The sequence below is a fragment of the Dendrobium catenatum genome, unplaced genomic scaffold (genome assembly GCF_001605985.2).
Source record: "Dendrobium catenatum unplaced genomic scaffold, ASM160598v2 fragScaff_scaffold_744, whole genome shotgun sequence".
In the NCBI taxonomy this organism is placed as follows: domain Eukaryota; kingdom Viridiplantae; phylum Streptophyta; class Magnoliopsida; order Asparagales; family Orchidaceae; genus Dendrobium; species Dendrobium catenatum.
The window spans coordinates 410,791-433,098 of record NW_021319206.1 but is presented as its reverse complement, the minus strand read 5'-3'; the positions used below and the strand labels follow the sequence as shown (position 1 = coordinate 433,098).

At 34.7% G+C, this 22,308-nt stretch overlaps 1 protein-coding gene across 1 annotated transcript in view; it reads right to left on the bottom strand.

Moving 5' to 3' along the window:
- LOC110093964 (ubinuclein-1) overlaps positions 1-17,195 on the bottom strand; it is a gene marked incomplete at its 3' end in the record, with an annotated part of 38,382 nt that extends 21,187 nt beyond the window's left edge. The window contains 4 exon segments of the mRNA XM_020819039.2: positions 7,213-7,289; positions 15,136-15,225; positions 15,410-15,499; positions 16,547-17,195. Of these exon segments, the coding sequence (XP_020674698.1) occupies positions 7,213-7,289; positions 15,136-15,225; positions 15,410-15,499; positions 16,547-16,846 (557 nt within the window).
- Positions 17,196-22,308: the final 5,113 nt, after the last annotated feature.

Below are 22,308 nucleotides of genomic sequence, written 5' to 3'. Positions count from 1 at the left end.
CCTTCATAATAACCTTGCTAAGAATTAATCGGGTTTAAATTAAACATATTTAAGCTCAGTATAATCAACTAAGTCTTTTTTGTTCTTGCAAACTAATTTGTTTGCTGTAGCTTTCGGAGGTAGTTCCAAAATACCATTAAGTAATTAAATCTATGTGCAATAAAAATATCTAGATCAAATAATCAAGGGGAAAATGACTTCAAATATATACTATAAACATAGTTTCTTTCAAGAACTACTAACAGTGTATGGTTTGAACTTCTTGCATAACGTATTGAAAAACATGAATCATTAACATAAGTTTTCCAGTTTCCATAATCACAATTAGGAAGATAAGCACCCGCTTCAATAATGAGCCCAGCTTTAAGGGTTTAAAAGTTCAAAACTTACGAAAAAATTTAATTGACTATGCTGTGAAATAGTCAGGACCATTTGATGTTAAAAGTAATCGAAAAATGGATATGCAATTTGGCTTTATTGGAGGTCGGAAAAAGAGAAAATTGGTGGAGTAAAAGGCAAGAGGGAGGGTTCACAACTAGTAAGATTTCAGCAACATAGAGGAACTGAAGGGATCTGCAATCCCAAGATGAAGTGGTGACCAATGAAATTTTGTCTGCGGACAAGTTGTAGGAAGAGGAAGAAGGATTCGATAGGTGCTAGTGATTGAAAGTAGATAATGAGTGGGATCTCTTCCAAAAAACCTGAGAGAACCATAAATGAGGATGAGACAGCAAGAACCATATGGAATCTTCTTTTTGGTGAGAAGCATCAGATAGGAGGGAGAAAGAGGACAAAATATTAAAAGATAACTTTAACTGCAATTCAATAGAACAAAAATTACACCCCAATAATTATAGAAAATAGAGCTATAATTGAACTTAAAAAACTAATCATATTTAAATTAAATCTAAATCTAATAACTAATTCACATTTTAATCTAAAATTATCAAAAATAATAATTCATCCTTAAACTAAAATAAATAAAAAAACCTAACTTACATGACAAGAAATCCATAAAGCAATAAAATTTAAATTTCATGAATCATTTTGGTTCAATATAATTTTAGCCTAGCCCTAATTCTTTATTTGGATCCATGAACTGCATTATAATTCCATCATGACTAATAGAAATCACCTCTGAAGAGTTATAAGTGTGGTACATGCTAAGTAGATGAAATGTAGGCTTCATCAACTCATCATTTGTGATCCAAGCCTCTTTAATGGTAGGATGATTCATTCAAAAATAACAACAACAACATCAAGCATTTATCCCACTACGTGGGGGCTATATGAATTCTTTTTCTCCATTGTGTCATATTAGGAGTCAAGTTCTCATTTAAATATGCGTATGTACAACAACATCAAGCCTTTGTCCCACTACGTGGGGTCGGCTACATGAATCCTTTTTCGCCATGGTGTCCGGTTAAAAGTCAAATTCTCATTTAAATCTAATAAAAAAATCATTTCTAATACTTTCTAACCAAGTCTTTTTAGCTCTACCTCTATCTTTCTTAACATAGGCCAAATATAATACATTTACTCTCCTAACCGTGTCATCAAAAAGCCGACATTTTATGTGACCAAACAATCTAAGGCAATTTTTCTAATCTTGTCCGCCAATGGAGCTACTCCAACCTTTTCACGTATATACCCATTTCATATTTTGTCTATAAGAGTGAAGCCACTCATCCACCTGAGCATCCTCATCTCTGCACTTAATTTTATGCTTCTCTTTTAATGGCCAACATTCTGTGTCATAAAGCATTGCAGGTCTCACCACCATCTTATAGAATGTTCCCTTAGGTTTGAGTGGTACTTTCCTATCACACAAAAGGCACGATGCATTCCTCCACTTCAACCATCCAACTTGAATTCTACTAAAAAAATCCCCATCTATTTCACCATCACTTTGAACAATAAACCCGATATATCTAAAACATGTACTCTTATTAATTATTTGATCATCGAAAGTCACAATCCCCCCACTAGATCTATTACTACTAAAATTATACTCTGTGTATTCGAATTTAGCTCATTCATCAAATTAAAAATTTATGTACCTCTAAAGCACTTGAAGTAATTTCATCTAGAACAATATTGTACACCAAGTAGATCTAATATCGACTCGCCAGCCGGCTCGAGCTTGACTCATTAATGAGCTCATAGGTCGAGCATATCGAGCCACGAGTTCGAACTCGAGCCTATACTTAAGCTCGTATATCAAATGAACACGAGCTTGAGCTAAGCCTGGCTCGGCTCAAAATCTTGTTGAGCCGATTAACTTAAAATATATTTAAAAAATATTTTAAATTAGCATTATATGATATATTATAATCTTTTTAAATTAATTCTATATTCAAAATAAAAATTCTAAAATGTTTAATTTAAAAGTAAGAAATCGAACTCAACAATCCAGTCAAGCATGAGCTTTCCAAACGAGCTCGAGCAATCGAGTCGAGCTCGATCCTATAAGTTTTTTAACGAGTCTAGATCGAGCCTATAAATTTTTTAGCAAGTCAAGATTAAGCCTATAATTTTTTTAATGAGTCGAGCTCGAGCTTAGTAGACGGGCTCAAGTCGAGCTTGAGCTCAATAAGAACTAAAAAAGCTAAGATGGATTAGGCAGATACTCAGCTCAACTCGAAACGTTTACACCCCTAAACTTGCCAGTCAGTGTATTAAGGGGTGATAAAAGCACAAATATAACAATATTTATCAAAATAGAAGCTCAATATACAAAAAGACAATAAATGGCTCTAACAAGGTAATAAATCTTTAATATTCAACAAATGACTAAAATTAAATTCTCAAGGAAAATCAATCAAATAAATATTTGAACCTCATATCCTAAGAATTTTATATAAAGGCCATGAAATCTTGCATGGTTCATTTTAAAGACAAGGGGGAAAGCATTCTAGCCAAATTCAAAGAAGCGCAAAATCAAACTTTATTAAATTTTCATTTTCTTCTTAAAACATCAAGTATAGTTTTAAATTTCCCATTTTTCTTTCCACTTAATAACTTTATATTGATACGAAATTTATGTACAAGTCAGGTCCCAAGCTCTAGATGGCAAAAGTAGAGAGATGCATTAATTAGTTGACAAATAGGGCTGCAAATGAACCGAGCCGAGCCAAGTATGTATTCATTCATATTTTAGCTCGTTTATTAAGAGCTTGCTCAAGCTCGGTTTGAGCTTGATTCGAGCTTTTATGATTGTGTTCAAGCTTGGTTAATTTAAAATCATATATGTTCAAGCTTGGTTTGTGTTCGGCTCATGTTCGGTTTGTTTGGTTCTTATTGAGCTCTAAATAAATTGCTCGTTTATAAATTAATAAACGAGCTTTATCGAATTATTAACAAACGAGCCTTATCAAGTTAATCGAGTTATTAATATCAAACATTAATCAAGTTATTTAACAAGCTTGCTCACGAGCTCAATATTGAACATGAAACAAGCTTTTTAATGAGCTTCATATCGAGCATGTTCATGAGCTTTACATGATGTTATTCATGAACATAAACAAGCCGAACAGATTGTTGTTCAAGCTTGTTCATTTAATCGAGTATTTTAAAAACTGTTCGAACTTGTTTGATTATTAAATCAAATGATTATGAATGAGCTTTAATTGAGTCAAGCCATGAGTATCTTATCGAACGCTTAGTTCGTTTGCAGTCCTATCGATAACCAGTGTAAAACTTTTCCAACAATTATGACATGAATCTTTTAATAAAATATTTTAAAACTACAGCATTTATTGAAAGTGACGCACTGTGTAACCTCAATATGGTGAAAAGTGAGGGCCCTTACACCAGCATCTGGGTGTAGTGTTAAATAAGTAAGAGTTTTCACATCATGAATGTATGGGTGCGTTTGGGACGGCTTCACGGTTGCTTTGCTTCAGAAAAATTTATTAAGGGTGCGTTTGGGGCATTGCGGTAGAACAACGTTAGAAAAATTTCTGCGGCCCGCTGCTGCTTATCGCGACCATTCATTGCGTCTGCGGTCGGCTGCGGTTGCTGCTTTCCGCCGTTATGAAGGGCGTAAATGACGAAAAAATCCAATCGCAATGTTTGCTGCAGATCAACGTCGACCTTCTCAAGCTCATCCATCTCAAGCTCATCCATCTCGACTCACCTTCTCCTCTACGTTGTCGCCATCGCTGCGAAACCCAGACGGCGACAACCCCTTCCTTCTCCGGCGCTCGAGCGGGAGATGAAGCCAGAGTGTAAAACACCGAGGACTCGCACGGTGTCGCGAACAAATCATCTTCTTCCTTCTCTTCGAACTCCAAACCCCCCCTTTCTTCCTCCTTTGTCGTATAAAGCACTCTCGAAGGCCCAAACGCCACTGCCCGCCACATGGCCATTAGTATGTCTTTGCCATCAACGCATTGCAGCAGCAGCAGCAGAGAGATCCTCGCTCGTCGTTGATGTCCGGGTTGTTCTGGTTTTCAACCAGTTCCCCATCGCCTGCAGGGATCAATTCCTTAATTAGTATGTCTTGGTACTCTTCTGAGTCTTCCAACTGGCTGGAATAGATGGTGCGGAGAGCCCATTCTCTGGCGACGACGATGCCGGGAATGACGAGGAGGATTAGAGCTCCAGCCAGGAGGAGGCGTGAGGTGGCAGGGTTGGGGGCGGCCGGGTTGAGAAGGAGGACATGGAATTTAGGAGGAAGAAGATGTGAGTGTCACGGCGGCGGGAAGAAGTGGAGAGGGGTTGCGGCTGGAGAAGGATAGGAATGAGGGCGGTGATGGAGGTAAGGACAGGGAGGACGGCGTTGAGGAGGAGGTAGGAAGAAGGAGAACCGTTGATGGCTTTGGCGACGAGTGTGTAAAGGGCGGCGCTGACGCCGTTGAAGCTGACGGTGAGGGATAGGGCTAGGCAGCGATTGCTGGAGAAATTTCGTATGCAAAGAACGAAGCAAACGGTGTTGATCAAGGTATCCAAAAGTTAAAATAATTATATTTTACAGCAAAATTGTTAACATAAAGAGTTAAAAAAATTAAATTTTAACAAATTTTATTCATCTTAATATATGTAAGGGTAACAAGGTAATTTGTTGTCAAACAGCAGCAGTACAGCAGTTTGGCAGTAGTACTATCCAAACAACATTGACTGATTTCTATACAACAACTTAAAAAAGCAGTTTTATGTACACCAATTTCACAACATGCTTTACCGACAGCAACAGCCGTCCCAAACGCACCCTATATTGGCAAAATAAGCTAGTCCATGAAATTAGAATTAGAATATGAACATGAAATATAAGTACTCTTGCAGGAATTGATACATTGTGTTAATGCTAGAGCATTTATTGGAAGCAACGTGTAGTATGATCTCAATATAATGAAAAGTGTGCAAGGGCTACTCTGCTAGCACTTGGGTGCAGTGTTAAATAAGCAAGGGTTCCCACATCATGGACATATATGGGCAAATAAGAAAGTAACAACTTTAAATAGAATTAATAAATATTATAATTCATAGGAAGATAAATATTTTACATATTTAAAAAACTAAATGAGTTGGAGAAAAAGTTAAAGAGATTCATAGTTTAAATTTTAAACTATTGTAACATATAGGAGTCATAATAAAAATAGTGTAGTATAATTAGAAATAAGAGTTTGAAAGATAATATTATAAAAATTAATAAAATTAAAGATAGAATTATAGCTTTAAAGATTGTGTTAATGCCAAGTATTAATGTTATAAGTGCTTATGCTCCTCAAGTAAATTTGAATAGCATTGATGTGCAAAGAGGCTGAATTGATTACATTAAGAATATATTGGTCCATCTAAATTTCAGGTGGTGTCTTCTTAGAATCAGAAGTCTTAGGAATAGTTTCTGCTATTCTAACAAGTAGCCTAGAATATTCACGTGTAGCATTAATTATTCCAGGGGTTGGTACTATAAGGGATCTATTTGCCTTTATTTTCAAAAAAAATTCACTCATAAAGCGCTATGACAGACATCTTATATGGAAGATTTGTGAGGTTCTACTTCAATTTGAATATCAAATTTAAGGCCATTTAAAAATTTAGTTTTCTGATTGTAATTTGCTTATATAAAGGTTTGGATTATGTGGTAAATCTAATCAGAAATTCCTCTCAAAGGAATCCTTTTCATTCCTTCTCTACCACCCGTCTCCAAGATGCAAATCCTATCTACTGTTCCGGTCGCTAATGCTAATGGAGTTCCCAGGTAAAGTAGCAGGACACTGCTGAGAATGAAATCCCTGCTGATGTCATAGCTCTCAATCGCCAAATATTTGCTGACTATTATTGCTGAGTGTTGCTCTCTATTACTATTGTTTCCAAGGGCTACTGCTACCAATTTTAGTTGTTTCGTGTTGCTGCTATTGCTGCCTGCACTGTCCTGTCGGTACTTGTTACTCTCTGTTACTGTTGTTCCCGAGGGCTGCAGCTGTTAATTTGACCGTTGCATGCTGCAGCCACTCTAGAGCTGCTTCTCCAATATTCTGCTACAAGTACAAATTCCAGGTAGTTGTAATCAAGAAATTTAGTGCAGAAAATAGCAACTTGTTACTGTTGTGGTAGAGAACAATACCAAAATAAAGGAAAGAAGTGTTCTCCGGCAAAGAAAAAGGGGTAAAACAGTAAATGGAAGACTACATATAGCGATAGAAAACAAAATTAAGGAGATTGGTCAACAGATCAGTTGCTTTTTAAGCGTTTTGGTTTTAGTATTAACTTTGCGTCAAAACATATACCTCCTCTTTCAGTTCTTTACAAAAGGCATGAGGCGAAAGAGTTACAACCACATAATGAGAGTAATAAATCCAAATTATGGGGGAATTCTAGAATGCCTTCTTATGAAGCTATTATGCCAATATAAATTGCAAATTGTTCTCAAAATCAAAAGCTAAGCAATAACTTTAATTTATAGAAAAATTATTTCAAATATTTAAGAGACGTTGATATGATGCAGAAAACATTATGTAGAACAAAAGGAAAATTCAAGAAACATTAAGTAGGTTTAGGGCAATAGGAAAATATGTTTAGCAAATATTTAAGAGGCATGGCATCGTGTGTAGCTAATACATCAAATGAGAGGTTACAAAGAAAGAATTAAAAAACAATAAAAAATGAATGCAGCAGTGCTAATATAAAGATGAAAGGCAATTTTTTTTAACTATCTAGTGCAAGGAGAGCGATGAAAGGGGAAAAAACGATAAGAAGTCAACTTACGCCCATTCCAGTTTTCCCCTATTAACAAAATACCCGTTATGCTTTGTTGATAATTTGTCAACTTGAAAGTATTCGTCCTGGGAAGTAATTGCAGGAGAAAATTAATAAAGTTAAAACAAAATAAATAAAATGGGTTAACCATTAAATCAGAAATATAAGAATTTTTCAGGAAAGTAATGTGCTCTTCATAAATGGTGTTGATCTATGATGCACAAACACGGACACGGCGACACGGATACGACATGACACGGACACGGGACACGTAAAATATTGAAAATATAGGACACGGGTTGAACACGGCATTATAGTTTTTTTATTTTAAAATTAGTGCATAAAAATTACATAAGTATAATTTTAAAAATAATTTAAAAAAATAAGTCATTTAAGTAGAATTTGTGCTTAAAATGATTAGTATTAGGATATCGAAAGTCATGCATTGATGCCGTTTATCAGTCACCGAGAGAGGAGATGAAAATACCTTCATTGCCAAAAAGAAATGAAAATGAGAATATTCGATGATTGTGTATTAAGTGCGGACATTGATTTGGTGTTGTGGATATGAAATAATAAATTTAGTTTAAATTCTGCCAAATACAAGAAATTATATTTAAAAAAATTCATAAAATATTTAAGATACGAGTGTTGGACACTCGTGTCCAATTTGTATTTAATATTTTTTAATCGGACACGTTTTCAACGTGTCAGACACGTGTCGGAGTGTCAGACGAGTGTCCTGTCAGATACGGTGTCGTACACTGCACGCCTCTTTGAGGAGAAGTGTCGGTGCATCATAGGGGTTGATCGGTAATACTGATCAAATAATGTTATAAGTTACTATAAACTCCAAACTTTTTGACATTGTAAAATGGCCGCATTATCAAAGTAAAGGCACTTTCATGGCCTTCAGCATATTACTATGCTGAATATTCCATTACAATTATTTATTAGAACAACTTAACTAAGCAAAATGACAAAGAGACCACATTTAAGATCAAAAGATATTGAATTATTAGGCCAGGTTCTCAAAATATGGATATCCAGAGTTTAATTTGCATCTTATCTTCCATTCCTCTATGTTATTGGTGCAAAATTCCGAGAATTACCAAGTTTTCAGAAAATAAATGCGAAATATACAATTTCTCTTATATAATATGCTATCCCAATGTATCCCAGCATAATTGTATATGGTATGCTTCTGATACATAAGCACCCACATAATTCTCAGAAGTTTTTCATTGGCAAATGGGAGCTGAATTTTGCCGTCAGTCAACCTCTAGGTTTCTAGATATTTATATGAAAACTTCTTCAATACTAATTTCACTTAAAAGATTTATTATAATTTGAGGTTTAAAATCACGTAATTGGATACTGAGATGTTTTCCATTAATGAGGCAAAGTGTAAGTCTCGAGGCGTTTTGAGGCATAAACCTCACAATCTAAAAATTCCATAAAGTGAAAATGAAAGGTAGAAGTTTCATTTTAGCATTAGAACCAAATAATATATTACAGAATAACATATTAACATTCTATTGTGCTATAAAGTAACAAATTCATGCACATATGAGGCTATAAATTGTGCAAGATGTAAAGTAACAAGTGACAAATTGCATGAAATAGAATTTTAATGTAAAAAATCAGTATGGAGAAAAAATACAAGATATAAGAATTGAGTAAAAGTAACATAAAATACTAAGTCTAACTCCAAGTTAAACATTAACAATGTTCAAATCAAAATTAGTTCCTTCATTCCCAGTTCCGCACTCATCAATATTGTGATAGTAAATCAATAATCATCAATGCTGCCATCACTCAAGGGAAATCATTTGAGCCTTCGTCATATCAAATAGCCTTTTCCTGTGTTTCATCATTTGTGTGGTCAAAGGTCTCCTAATCTACTTCTTCTTCATCAATATCACTCATCATCCTCTTCCCCGAATATTAGTAATCAATAGAAAAATGAGAATAATAATTAAAATTAAGGAAACTTTAACAAATTAAATTCTTTTTATATACCCTTTTTTTGGTTCTTTTTGTTGTTACTTGTGTTGGATGCAAATGTTTTATTTCTAGTACCATCAAAAAAATCAACATTCAAATCTTCTTCTTGTCACAAATGGTGCAATCTCAACTTCATCATCAACAAAACATCATCATCTAATGGCATGCCTTCACAAAGCAAATGATCCTCATCATCCTTTATCAATCTATTCTTCAAGTATTCGTCCTTGAGTCTGTTGTTGTACAGGATACATACCAAGGAATTCATCTTTAAGGTTATCATACGATTTCTATTTAAATATGAACTTGATTATACATGCTCCAATAGCATTACATTCACATACGAATAAAGAGCATATTAACCCCAAACCATAACAACAAATTGTTGTAATTCTAGAGTTCTATAATAAAATTAAATATGTCATTCAATGGAAGTATGAAGAAAAAAGCACAAGTAAAAGAAATAATTAAAAAAATGAATTTCGCTCCAGCAAAGAAAAACAAAGCAATTTACCAAAAGATCGCTTTACAACTGTATATTTCATTTGCTGAAGATCAAAGAAGCCCTCCTTATTTCTAGCAGAAACCATTTGCATATTAAAATTTGCAATTTTAGATGCAACAGCAATAAGCCTATCCATGCAACGCTATAGACCAAATTTTATCTCAAGAATTGTTAACTTATCATTTGGATGATGAAATTGAAGCTTCATACAAATATCCTGCAGCATGTAAATGGCGATGAAGATGTACCTCTCACTTTTCATCAATATAATAAACATTTCCTAGTAGCAACCCTCTTCTCCTTCTAAATTGTGGGCAATCAGCTCTTTTATTTAATCCATTGTATTATATATAAAATTCATAACAAGCTTCTTTTCAACATCAACTATCATCAATACTTGAACCAGTGGCTAAGTTGTTATTATAGCTTATAATACACTTTATCAGAAACTATCATTTAGAGCTGTTTTCATAATCTATTTTCTCTTAGCTTTTTTTTTTTTGCCCAAACATAACTCAACCACTGGGTCAAAGCAAACATAGCCTTTAAAAATTTTCTTGCCTGCAGTATAATCTGCAAAGTCAGATAAGCTGTGGTAAATTTTATTGCAGCGTGTCTTCAAATCTTTTTGATAATTTTCTCATAGGTGTCAAAACTCAAGAATGATTAAATATGTATTTGATGATCTTATTGACTTTACTTAATACATTTTTGTGTTTTGGCAACTTACCAAGTTTCTCAAATACGAGATCTATGCAGTGCGAGGTGTATGGGGTCTAATATAAGTGCTTCGTCTTTTCCATCAACCTGCTACCTATAAACATTGGTGTTATCTATCACAATTTGAACCACCAAGTTCTCTCCTATCTCCTCAGCAACGCCATTAGGTAATTCACAAAGATACTCAGCATTCTTCACCTAATTAGATGATTTTATGCACTTCAAGAAAATTATATTATATGAATTATTTATCGATATATTAATCAAGCATTTCTTCCTAATATCTGATCATTAGATATAACAGTAACCCTTATATGGCTCCAAGTTTTATTAATTTCTTCAATGATTGTTTTTGTTGGCTAGCTTCTCCTTCAAAGAATATGTTTTCAAATCATACATAGATGAGGCGTTTCAAGCACAACTTATAAGCACCAATGAAGTGAATCATGTTGAAGTAGCAAAGGGAGATTACAACATTAATGGGATAACACTCATCAGAGAATCTGTCAATATTCATACATACACATTTGTGTGCCTCCCTAGCAATCTTCTGGGGTGACTTCTGTGAGGAATAAGTTCTATCTCCCTATCTATCATCATCCATGTTTACCATTTAATAATCCACGAGACCCGTCGCACCACTACTCGATATTGTTAAATCTCCCCCAATAAAAACTATTTTTTCAAGAGGTATCTTTTGTATTAATTTTTCTAAACCATTCCAAAATTTTAATTTTGAACACATCCAAACCTACTTGAGGAGCATAAGCACTTATAATAATAATAATCTTACTATCAACAATAATCTTCAAAACTATAATTTTATCTCCAATTCTATATATAATCACATCTACACCATTTCTAATACGACTTCTATCATAATACTAAAGTTTAAAACCTAAACTATCAATCTCCTTAGCCTTCTCTCTCACCCATTTAGTTTCCTGAATTCATAGAATATTTATCTTCATATGAATCATAATATCAATTAATTTCATTAATTTACCTGTAAGGGAACACTACATTTCAAGATCTTAACCTAATTTTTGTTTCATGAATTAGTTTCTTTGCCCACATCCATCCATGACGTGGGAACACTTGCCTATTTAACACTGCATCCAGGCACCGATGCAGCAGCCCTTGCACACTTCTCACTGTATTACAACACGTCGCTTTTAGGGAACGTCCTAGCATTAATACAATATATTAAAAGAACTTAATCAAGGAAGAGGGAACAAAATTAGTAAACTTCAAAAAACCATTTATGAGTTAAAATAAAATCTTCATGTCTAGTGTAATAAACTCTAATAGTGCTTGCTACTCTTGGTCATCAAAGTAGCTCAGTTGATAACTCTATCTACATCCACCATTCATCAACTAATATAGTGAACCTTGTTTTATATGTTGCTGATATTCTTAATATTACAAATGATAATTTCAGGAATATTGGTATCTGATACAGCCACAATGGCATATATGAAATATCAAGATATCTCAGAAAACTTTGAACAGAGCATAAGTCTTTTAAGAAACCCACCACAAAATCAGATCATGCCATGTGAATCACCTGCATGCACTTATAGGGCATAGCAGAGGACATATTGAAATGCTTGTTCAACATTAACGTTGCATAAAGAACAAGAGGTGAAATGCTTTGCAGAAAGTCAAAAGTACACTATGACGAGGATGGTCAAAAACTCTTTACATTGTTTTGATCAAACAACTATTTTGGAAGGAGGTGTTCATAGTTTTGACTTTTAAGTATTCATATCTTTGTACTTCTCAACTATTGGCTTCAGACTCTTTGTTTTGTTAGAGTTTCTTATTTTTTTTTATCCATGACCTCTTAGATCAAAGATTATGAAATAGAAAGCTAGCTTCACTAAATTCAAATACATATCATCCACTAGTATGCATCCTTTGTGTGATGGTAAAAGGGCATTCACAGATTTGTGTAAACAATAAGGTATCCTAGCGTATTCTGGAATATTAGAACATTATACCTGAAACAACTAAGGGAACGAGTTCGTTAATTCTTTTATCCATTATTCTTTACAAGTATTCAACTAACTATATTAGATCAAAGATTATGACATAGAATGCTAGTTTCTGGAAAAAAAAAGTTTAATTTTATATAAATGTAATCCACTTGCATGCATCCATTGCTGTGAAGTTTGCAATATTAGCAATTGTTCGAAAAATAAAAGGTTCATAAACTTTACCTTAAACAATAAGGTATCCTAGTGTATTTTGGAAAATTAACACCTTATACCAAAAATAAGAAAGGGAAAATATATGAAGTATCCATGTTTCAAAGTTTCCACGTCAACATTTCACTTACTAGATCTAAAATATGCATGTCTCCATATAGTTCTTTACAATTTTCCACAGAAGAAAGGCCTGAAACTCAGTTTATAATCACCAGCATCAAGTATTAAGCCATAGTTCAGGAATATTTATTCCTAATGTCGTAAATATTCACCTCATTAACTGGACTCTCGAACAAATGGGAGAATTTTCTGATAAACTAACTCACTTCTCCTTACTACAGATGCAACTGCAACGCTTTTGGCAATCCAAATGAAAAATGATATATCACTGTTACTACAAAAAGAAGGACAAATGTCATCCATTCAAAGCTTTGAAACCTTTCAATAGGGGATAGACCAGTAACGCAGTTTATAATCATGCTAACATGCATTAAGCTATATCTTATCATAGAGGATTTCAGGAGACATTTATCAACTTTAATGCAATTTCTTTCCACAAGGTGCCATCTCAGACAAATTAAAACATTTTCCAGCACAGGTAACCCATTACACCATCCTATAGATGCAATTAAAATACCTTGGCCTTTAAAAACTTAAAAATAAGATATCAATACTCAAAAGAAATGAAAATATATTCATCTACACAAGATTATTTCCGCAATAAAATGTGCATTTATCAAGCTTTTATAAAAAATTTGTTTTAGAATTAATGAATAAATGAATTAAAGAAGTTCAAACTTGTTGGCAACTCTAAAACATGATAATGATTTTATGCACTTAAGAAAAAGATGAAAATAAAGCTCGTGACCCTTACCCCAACTCTCCACCCCCGCACTTCCCGCAGCACAAGCTATATCAAATCCAAGATTCATGACAAGTTCTCAATCCAGACTGCACTCAGATCATTCAGCCAATACTTTGCATTATCTCTTTCCTTAAACTAGGCAACTTATCTTCTTTCTTTCATGTTAAATGGATCAATATATTTTTAGGAATTATCCTCATTTAAGTTTAAGATATGTCTAAATGTACAATATTTCTACAAATTCGTACAGGAAGCCATATCTTTTTATCCTATAACAAATTAAAATGAAAATTATTATTATTATGCCTCCTATTCTCTTTTCTCACCATCTCTCTTTCACACAAAAATCTTACTTTCCTGCCATAAATTTCCAATACCAAGTCTCCCTCATAATATGCTCTCTCTAGGCATGATTTCCAACTTCCAAAAACACAAGGTTTAAAAATCATCTCCCGGGATCCCCCTACAACTTAAATTCCTACCTAGATTCTCTTTACCTTCCTTTCTCTACAAGCCTAATTCATCTCCCTTTCCATTGAGGGTCAATTCAAGGAAAAGATAAAAGCAATTCAAAGGTGAATTTATGCAAATAAGGAAAAAAGAAGATCAAGAAGGGGGTCCACTTAATAAAGGTCTATCCATCATCCCCCTAGGCAAAAGTACTCATCACTTGTTACATCATTTAAAGTAGCTTTCTATTTTCCAAAAATCATGTCCAATCTTCATATATACTCAAATGCCTTCTGCCACAAACAAAAGTCTTACGATTTGCTTGTTTTTTATGAATAAAGTTGACAACTCTAGCATTAGTTAAGTTAATGCTAGGTCTGTATGGTGAGATAGAAATCATCCTGGTCGTCAATGATCTGTGCTTATGTTAATATATTTGCTTTCTAAGAAAGCATCACTGAGTTTGACAAAGACATGGTTTTTCCTTTGCAGAAACGGCAACAGGAGAGGCAAGCCTTTTAATGGGCTAGCCACTAATCAGTTATAAGGAAAATAAGGTATTATCATTTATTCATAACAAACGGATCGTGATTGTTATTGATGCCATTTTGTATTACTTCTCAATTACGTGGGAAGTCAATTGTGATAAATCGCCATCTTCAAAGCACATCAAAGATAAGTTTGATATGTCAACAGCTAAATAAAAGGGCAAATTAAGGAGATAATAGATAGAATGCCAACGAAGAAAATAAAAACAAGAAAACAATGAAAATCTCCCAGTGCATAGAATAGGATTCATAAGTACTTAACCATGAATAGCTTGACCTCAAAAATGCTTGAACATAAACAATGGAAATAGAAGGTGGTTTTAGGAGCACACAGTAATGAAATAGGCATAGCAAGATTGGTAAAAAAAGGTAAATCAAGAAAGTTTCCCAAGTAAGCTTCAAAATCAACATTATAAAGAAGGGAGGGAGTGATAAAGATACCGCAGAAGTGAAGATGTTCTCAAAAAATTTGGATGAGATGATATTTTACAAAAGAATATCAGCACCATAACTTGGACATCAAGCAAATGATAAGCTCAAAAGAAAATGGTATTCTTTTATTTGGGAAAGAAAAGATCATCATAAAAATAAACAATGAAAAAAAAAGTGACCACTAATAAAACCAACCAACTCAGTATCATCAATAAAAGAATCCTCAGTATCATATTGGTCATCATCTGGAACATCACGTTCTTCCTCATCACTGCTTTCCCTGCCCTGGATTCAAAATTTAGTACCAATTAGTCTTACAAATTACTGAGTACTTTAAAAAAATGGGATTGTTGATAAGTGATTTCAGTGAAATCAAGCGCTTAATAAAGCATAATCATCATATATTTTTTGTACAACTTAGCATATATAGGAGAAAAAACAAAATCTTTAAGGACTAAAAATTTCATACCATGTACAATCTTTCAATCTTTTCAATCACAGAACTAAAGCAATTTGGAGGCTGTAATGTATGTTTTAAATCATCCTCCCCTGGATGAACCTTAAAGAACAAATTGATATTTAGATATCAACAACTGAACATTTAAAGCAAAGATGAAGTTACAACATAAAGACAGATTACAGATATGCAAATAATAGACGCAATTTGTCATAATGAAAAACCAGAAAAATGTAGAAGTTCCAGCTATTCGGATCAATCAAAGTCAAAACAAAACATCGTTTTAATGTGCTCCAAGTCAATATTAATGCTCAGTTTGCCGCAAGCATTTTTTAAGGTAATGGGCTGACAGATAGTTCATGAATGAAGCAATCATGTGAAGCAAAGTAGTGACTTTTTATGTGCTTCCTAATGCGATATGTTATTAAGAATCCACTTGATCATCATTGCCATAAATAACGTAGAATATATAAATAGAGTACATTCTTGACTTAACACTTCAATTTCTGATGCCCATGACCGACATTTAATAGCTATTGATAATATATAAAGATCAAACAGCACAGGTATAGTACGTATTGTTATTTCCAAACAATGGATCATGTTTTAATTAGCACAACTATATTCCCAAAAAAAATATTAGTAAAACTATCTTTTCATGCACGGAGATGTTAATATGTAGCTTTGTCAAACCACTTTACAAGGTTTAGCAATACAAGAATTTATGTTTCCTTTGATTTTTTACAAACATTTCAGATAATTCACTGCTTTGTTTCTCTTACAGACTAGTCCTTTAATATTCTCAGTTAAAAATTTCCAACACAGATGAGAAACTCCCTAAACCTTTGCTTTTTGTTTGGAGTGAAAAACCTAGTCAAATAAAAATTTATAAGGAGAAACCCTAAAAAATTAGACCAAGAGCTTTCCCAAAAGTCAAGCAGGTTCAAGAATAATCCAATTAAGCCTACCAAAAGCATGGTAACACGGAAAATCTAAAATGAAGATTAACACAAGTTATCTTCCATCTTCCGCAACCCAAATGGACAGAACACAACCAAATTGCATAATATAAAGAAAACGCAATTCCAAATAACAGCAAAGGACCAATAAATTGCAAATAAATGGCATAATCTGACGTGAAAAGCCTACCCCACCGACCGGCCGGGTATCAGGAACTGGATTATCGGCAATCAGAGCAGAGGTTTCCCCGTTCGCAGAACCGGACTCCCTGAGAAGTTTCTTCCAGGAAACGATGGTAGTCTCGCCCCGTCTCAGTTCCACAGTAAACAACTGTCGCTTTCCTGCGGCCGGCGCTTCCTTTGCGGGCTTTTTAGTGGGAGCCGGGGTAGGCGGCTGCGCCTGAGGTGGGGAGACGATAGAAGGATTGGCCGCCGAGTGGGGTTGTAAAACCCTAGATGAGCTTCCGGCGCCGGTCTTGTCCTCCTCCATATCTTTTTGTTTGTTGGAAGCGAGAACGAGACTTCTGATCTATTTAGGGCAAGCTAAATGGTAGCCCTTTTATGAACGACGGGATGGTGCTCACCTGAAGGACTGGAATGGGAGAGAATTGTCCGCATAATTCATGAGAATAAGGGGCGGCGCCGCTGCCGGCTACCGTGACGAACCTGCTTCCTACTCCTGGTAAAGACGGAACTGGATCCCGTAGTTCATTCTCCCGCAGTCCGACGAACACGCAGTAAAGCCCCAACGGATTGCGCGGGATCGACGTAAGGTCTTTGCCGGTATGCAAAAATGTTTGGCTGACTGTGAATTTGGTTTCGGTTTCCACGGACGTGGTTCGGATCCGAACTGTACAGTTAACTAGTTATGCCGTTTCAAAAGTTCAACCCGAACTTATTTTGACCTAACAGGCCTAATAGGCTAGTTTCTACTTTCTAGTGGCTTTTTTTTTTAGTTGTGTACGAAAAAAAAAGTTATATTATGAGGAGCATGATTGAAAGAATACTAGGAGCGAAGTCATAAAAATTATGTTGTCTAATTTGTGCTTGTGAAGAAAACATCAAAATATTTGATATTTTTATGGGAAATTTACCTACATATCACTATATTTATAATCATTTATATATCTAACATCTCAAAATTTAATATTACTCTTATATCACCTAAAAATCATTTTATACATTACTTCTACCACTCCGTTTAGGTCGAACCTCACGTCGTATTTCTCCCATCTTTTTGCGGCGAATGTAAGAGAGCGGCATGGCGTAAGTGGTCGAGGATTTCGGAGATCGCGAGAGGGGAGGAAGGTGAAGTCTGTAGCTTGCTTTTGAGATCGAGAGAAGGTATGATCTGTGCCTTCGATTCGTTTTTTTTTTTTTTTTTTTCAAAGCATGGAAGCAATTTTTAAAGAAGGGAAGCAGCTTTTTTTGTTGTTTGCTTCCCTGCGTTCGGTAGATGTTTGCGTCAGGTTCTATAACCTTGCAAATAAAGAAAAGTTTAGATCGGGAGTTTGTAGTGGTTTTTTTGGCTTTTGAGATCGGGAGCCTAATATGTGCCCTTCATTTTTTTTTTTTTCAAAGCAAGGAAGTAGTTTTTAAAGCAGTGAATCAAATTTATACAATAGCAAGCAATGTATAGTAAATTTCCCTTGTAGTTCAAAACCTGAAGCAATGCATACAATAGCATTCTTTAAACGTGATTATTCTTGTAGTTCTAATAGGTTAAAACCTGCTCTGATTCAGGTTATGCCAGACATATTTGATTTGAATGCTGCTATGTAAATCTAATGTATAATTCTCATCAATTATTCAGGTTTTATAAAGGTTATAATGAGTTCTTCGAATTCATCGGTTGTGAAAAATCAGATGCAGCAGTCGAAGGTTCATTGCAATTGCCACCTAAAATGTGTCGTGTTTACCTGCCACCGAGGCCTAACAGTGGAAGACAATTTTATAAGTGCGTTTATAATCAAACTGAGGATGATTGTAGGTTCTTCAAATGGCTAGATGATGAAGAACAAGAAGAGCCTACTTATGTGACACTAATCGGGCATGTGATGCAAGGAATTCGAAGAAGCTCGACTTGATTCTTCACATGATGAAAGTTTTTTTGTAGTAATGGTTTTTATCGACATTACTGTCCGACTTTATTTAGACTAGTGCTCTTCAGAAGAGCACCGCTACGGCTATAGGATTGCGGAGGGGTATACGACTGCACCTACCCTGAGGGATAGAGAAGATCGCGGGCTTCCGCGCTCCTCGCAAATGGGTCGATGGAAGGGCATATTAGACCCTACATATGATTAACCATAGAGGATAGCGGCTCTTGCCTACGCACCTCGATGGGTAATAATATGCATGGCCTAATCACAGGCACAGGTTTCCCCCACCCGATACATTAGCTCGAGTGGGGTTTAGTAGATGTGGAATTCAGTTTTTCACGGGCGCAAGCCCCCGCGGTTAATTACATCTCCGGCCGGAGCCCAAGAAGACTCTCGATTAAGGATCATACATTATCCTTTCCACAAATGGGATTGGCACATGGATGAAGACTAAGAAGTCGTACTCAAAAGGAAATAAAGGGATTAAATGGCTCAGTCGATATGTGTGGTTCACACCAGCATTCAGAGGGACTGGTACTGAGAAGAAACTAGAGAAAATAAATCAAGCACTCGACACATACGTGAGAGAAAGATGGAGGTGGCGCCATCCATGTGACGCATATAAGTAGGATTCATAGTTCCCGAAGAGAAGGGACTTACCCACTATTTAGGCATACTACGAGACTGAATATAGTAGCCTTGAATCCTAAATCTAAATTGGTTTTAGTGTTCTACGCATACTAACACCCGTGTCCTAGCTAATATAGTGTAAAACCTGGACTTATCCCGGCCTGGATTGGTGAGCTAGCTAACCACCTAATCGATTTAAAACCATGCTGTTAAGTTATTTATGAAAGATAGGTGGGTGGTTTAGTTTTTGGAAGTTAAGGCTGACGTCTAGAGAGTTTTCTAATTGGCCTTGTACTTATGTAGGGTAAATGCTACTAGCTAATGCAATTAAAATTTTATTTAGTTAGTTTCTAATGCAATGCATGTTGGTTGAAGATCCAAATCAGATGTGCATAAGATTTTATAAATAAACTTATATAAAATAATTTTTAAAAAAGATTGAGCCTCCCCAAGTCTGGCACTTCATTCTTATATGTCAGATTATCCAGAATCTACCCGCAGGCAGGAAGGTGTCTTATGAGAAGGACAGAGGAATGCATCATTATGCATGCGACCCCGGACATTTTTTATAGTTCCCTAGATTCGTTAAGTTTCTATGTTAGTTAAACCTTAAAATTTTGAATATTTGTTATGAGTAGAAAAATGTTATAGTCCTTAGAGAGCATAACAAAATCTAAGCTAAAGCAAAATTGGCATGCAGCTCGCCAATAAACTAATAAAAATATGTAACCCTAGAGGCACACATCATAAATAAAACACATAAGAAATAATCAAACTAATTAAATAAATGTCCATAGGCCAACTGCCCTTAATTACAAACTAGTGTCTGCAAAAAATAAAGTGGCCTAGCACCACTGCCAATAACCAGAATTTCTAAGCCTAGGACTGACGCAAATAACTTTGAGTGGGATATTAGGTCTTCGGGTCTTCAGCCTTCCTGAACTTCTTCTCATTGGACTCCTTGGATCTCGCATCCTTAAACTCCTTAGATCTTTCCTCCTTTGACTCCTTGGATCTCTCCTCCTTGGACTCCTTGATTTGTCGTGTCTTGAATATCCAAACGAAGAGATAATTCCACCTTTTAAGAGGGCATTGCCTTTTCTCTTTGGATATTAAAAAGCCTTCCAAACTCAATCTTCTAAATGGAAGAAGACTCTCCCCTTTGAGGATGTCTTCTTCTTTTGGAATTCGAGTTAGATAAGAATATCCCAACTCAAATACACTTTCACAACTCTCACCAATATTACAAATAATTTACATTAATGAAAAGCAGTAAAAAAATCTAAACTCTCATACAAGGTTATCCTAATAAAAATTTCAAGCAGTTTTAATCAGCCCAAGCAGTTTATATAAAAATGAAAAGTAATCATTATAGTCATCCTTTTCCATGCTCTTAATTATGAGGTCTAAATAGTCCACATGTAGCAGTTATTATTTTATGATTTTAGCCCTCATTTATTTAGGGGGCTGAGCAAATTTTGAAGCACCTGTACGAAACATTATTAGAAATTATGATATTGCCCCCCTTTTATTTAGCGCTACATGAGAATGACCACCTGTAGGAAAAATAACACATATATCATCCCTAACCTAGGGGTAGATTTAACACACAACCATATCAATCCACATAGTGTAGTAAGAGTAAGCAAATACAGCAATCAATTTTCATAACATACAATGAAATATCGAAAAATCAGACACACAGTAGAAAAGTAAACACCGACCTAGCCTAGATCTAGAAGTGGTGCCCTAGCAAATAATTATATGTGCGTGTAAGACTTGTGTGGTTTTGGATAGGTCCTATGTAAGATGATCATTTCAAATTGCCTAAGGTTAGAATTTATTGAAGGCCATAAAAGAAAGTTTTATTTAAAGTTTAAACATTAATGAATTAGGATCCATTTTAGTTAATTTAGTTTTTTGACCACTTTTTAATGCTTAAAGTTGTGATATTTGAAGTTCAAATTGTATTAATCAATTTTGGAAGGTCCCGTGTCCTCCTAGGTGCTAGGCTGAGGGGGTCCAAAAAGGTCACTATAAAAAATATGCTAGGTTAAGGGTTCCTAACATGTAGGTAAATACTAGGGCTTAAGGTGAGTAGTTAGGCTTTGAGTTTGCTGGATTTGGAGTTTCCTATGCAAAGATATGAATTTTCAAAGTTTTGAGCAATTAATGAATTATTGAAACTGCCTGATTATGGGTGATTTTATAGTTTTGATCGAAATTGGCTCCAAATTGATTGGAAACACCCCCAATGGTCAGAAATGACCTAAGAAGATATTCCCAAGTGTTTGAGAAAATTTAGAATTTATAATAATTTTTAATTATCTAATAGGGGTAAAATGATAATTTTTTATTGGGGTTAAATTAAAGGTCAGATTGAGGTCAAACTAAGATGCCCTATTTATCTAAGGTTAAGAATTAAATTTTAAACAATTAAAGCTATTATGAGTATTTTTTGAGTTGAAATTGATTTATTAAAATTTTTAGAAGGTATTGGGCCCTAATAGTTGGGTAAATTAGGGTTTGTTAATTAAGGGGTCTAAAGAGCTCTAAAATTCATAGAAAATTCTGGGATGTTCAAGATATCACTAAGTTTAGATGTTGAAGTTTTCATGTCAATCAGTGATCTATCCTAGCCCCTAGAATTTTTTAAGTTCGTTAGACGGATCCTTAATTATTGTTCTTAGGATGTCGCTACATTAGAGGGATTTAAAATGAAGTTTAAAACTAACTCTCAAGATAACTGTAACGCCCCAAGATCTAACTTGGAAAGAATTTCAAGCAATCCATCAATAATTTACTAGAGCTATCTATAACTTCAATCAAACAGTCTAGAAAAAATCTATAACATTTAAAACATCAATGTACAAGTCGATTCATATCTCAAAAGATCATATACAATACTCAGGATTTAAAATGAAGTTTAAAACTAACTCTCAAGATAACTGTAACGCCCCAAGATCTAACTTGGAAAGAATTTCAAGCAATCCATCAATAATTTACTAGAGCTATCTATGACTTCAATCAAACAGTCTAGAAAAAATCTATAACATTTAAAACATCAATGTACAAGTCGATTCATATCTCAAAAGATCATATACAATACTCAGGAACTACACTATGAACTGTCATCTATCCAGTCCTGAGTACAAAAGAATCACTATAACCAAAAAGGACAAAAACCTGGAGATTCCTGATCAACCTCAATCTCATGCTC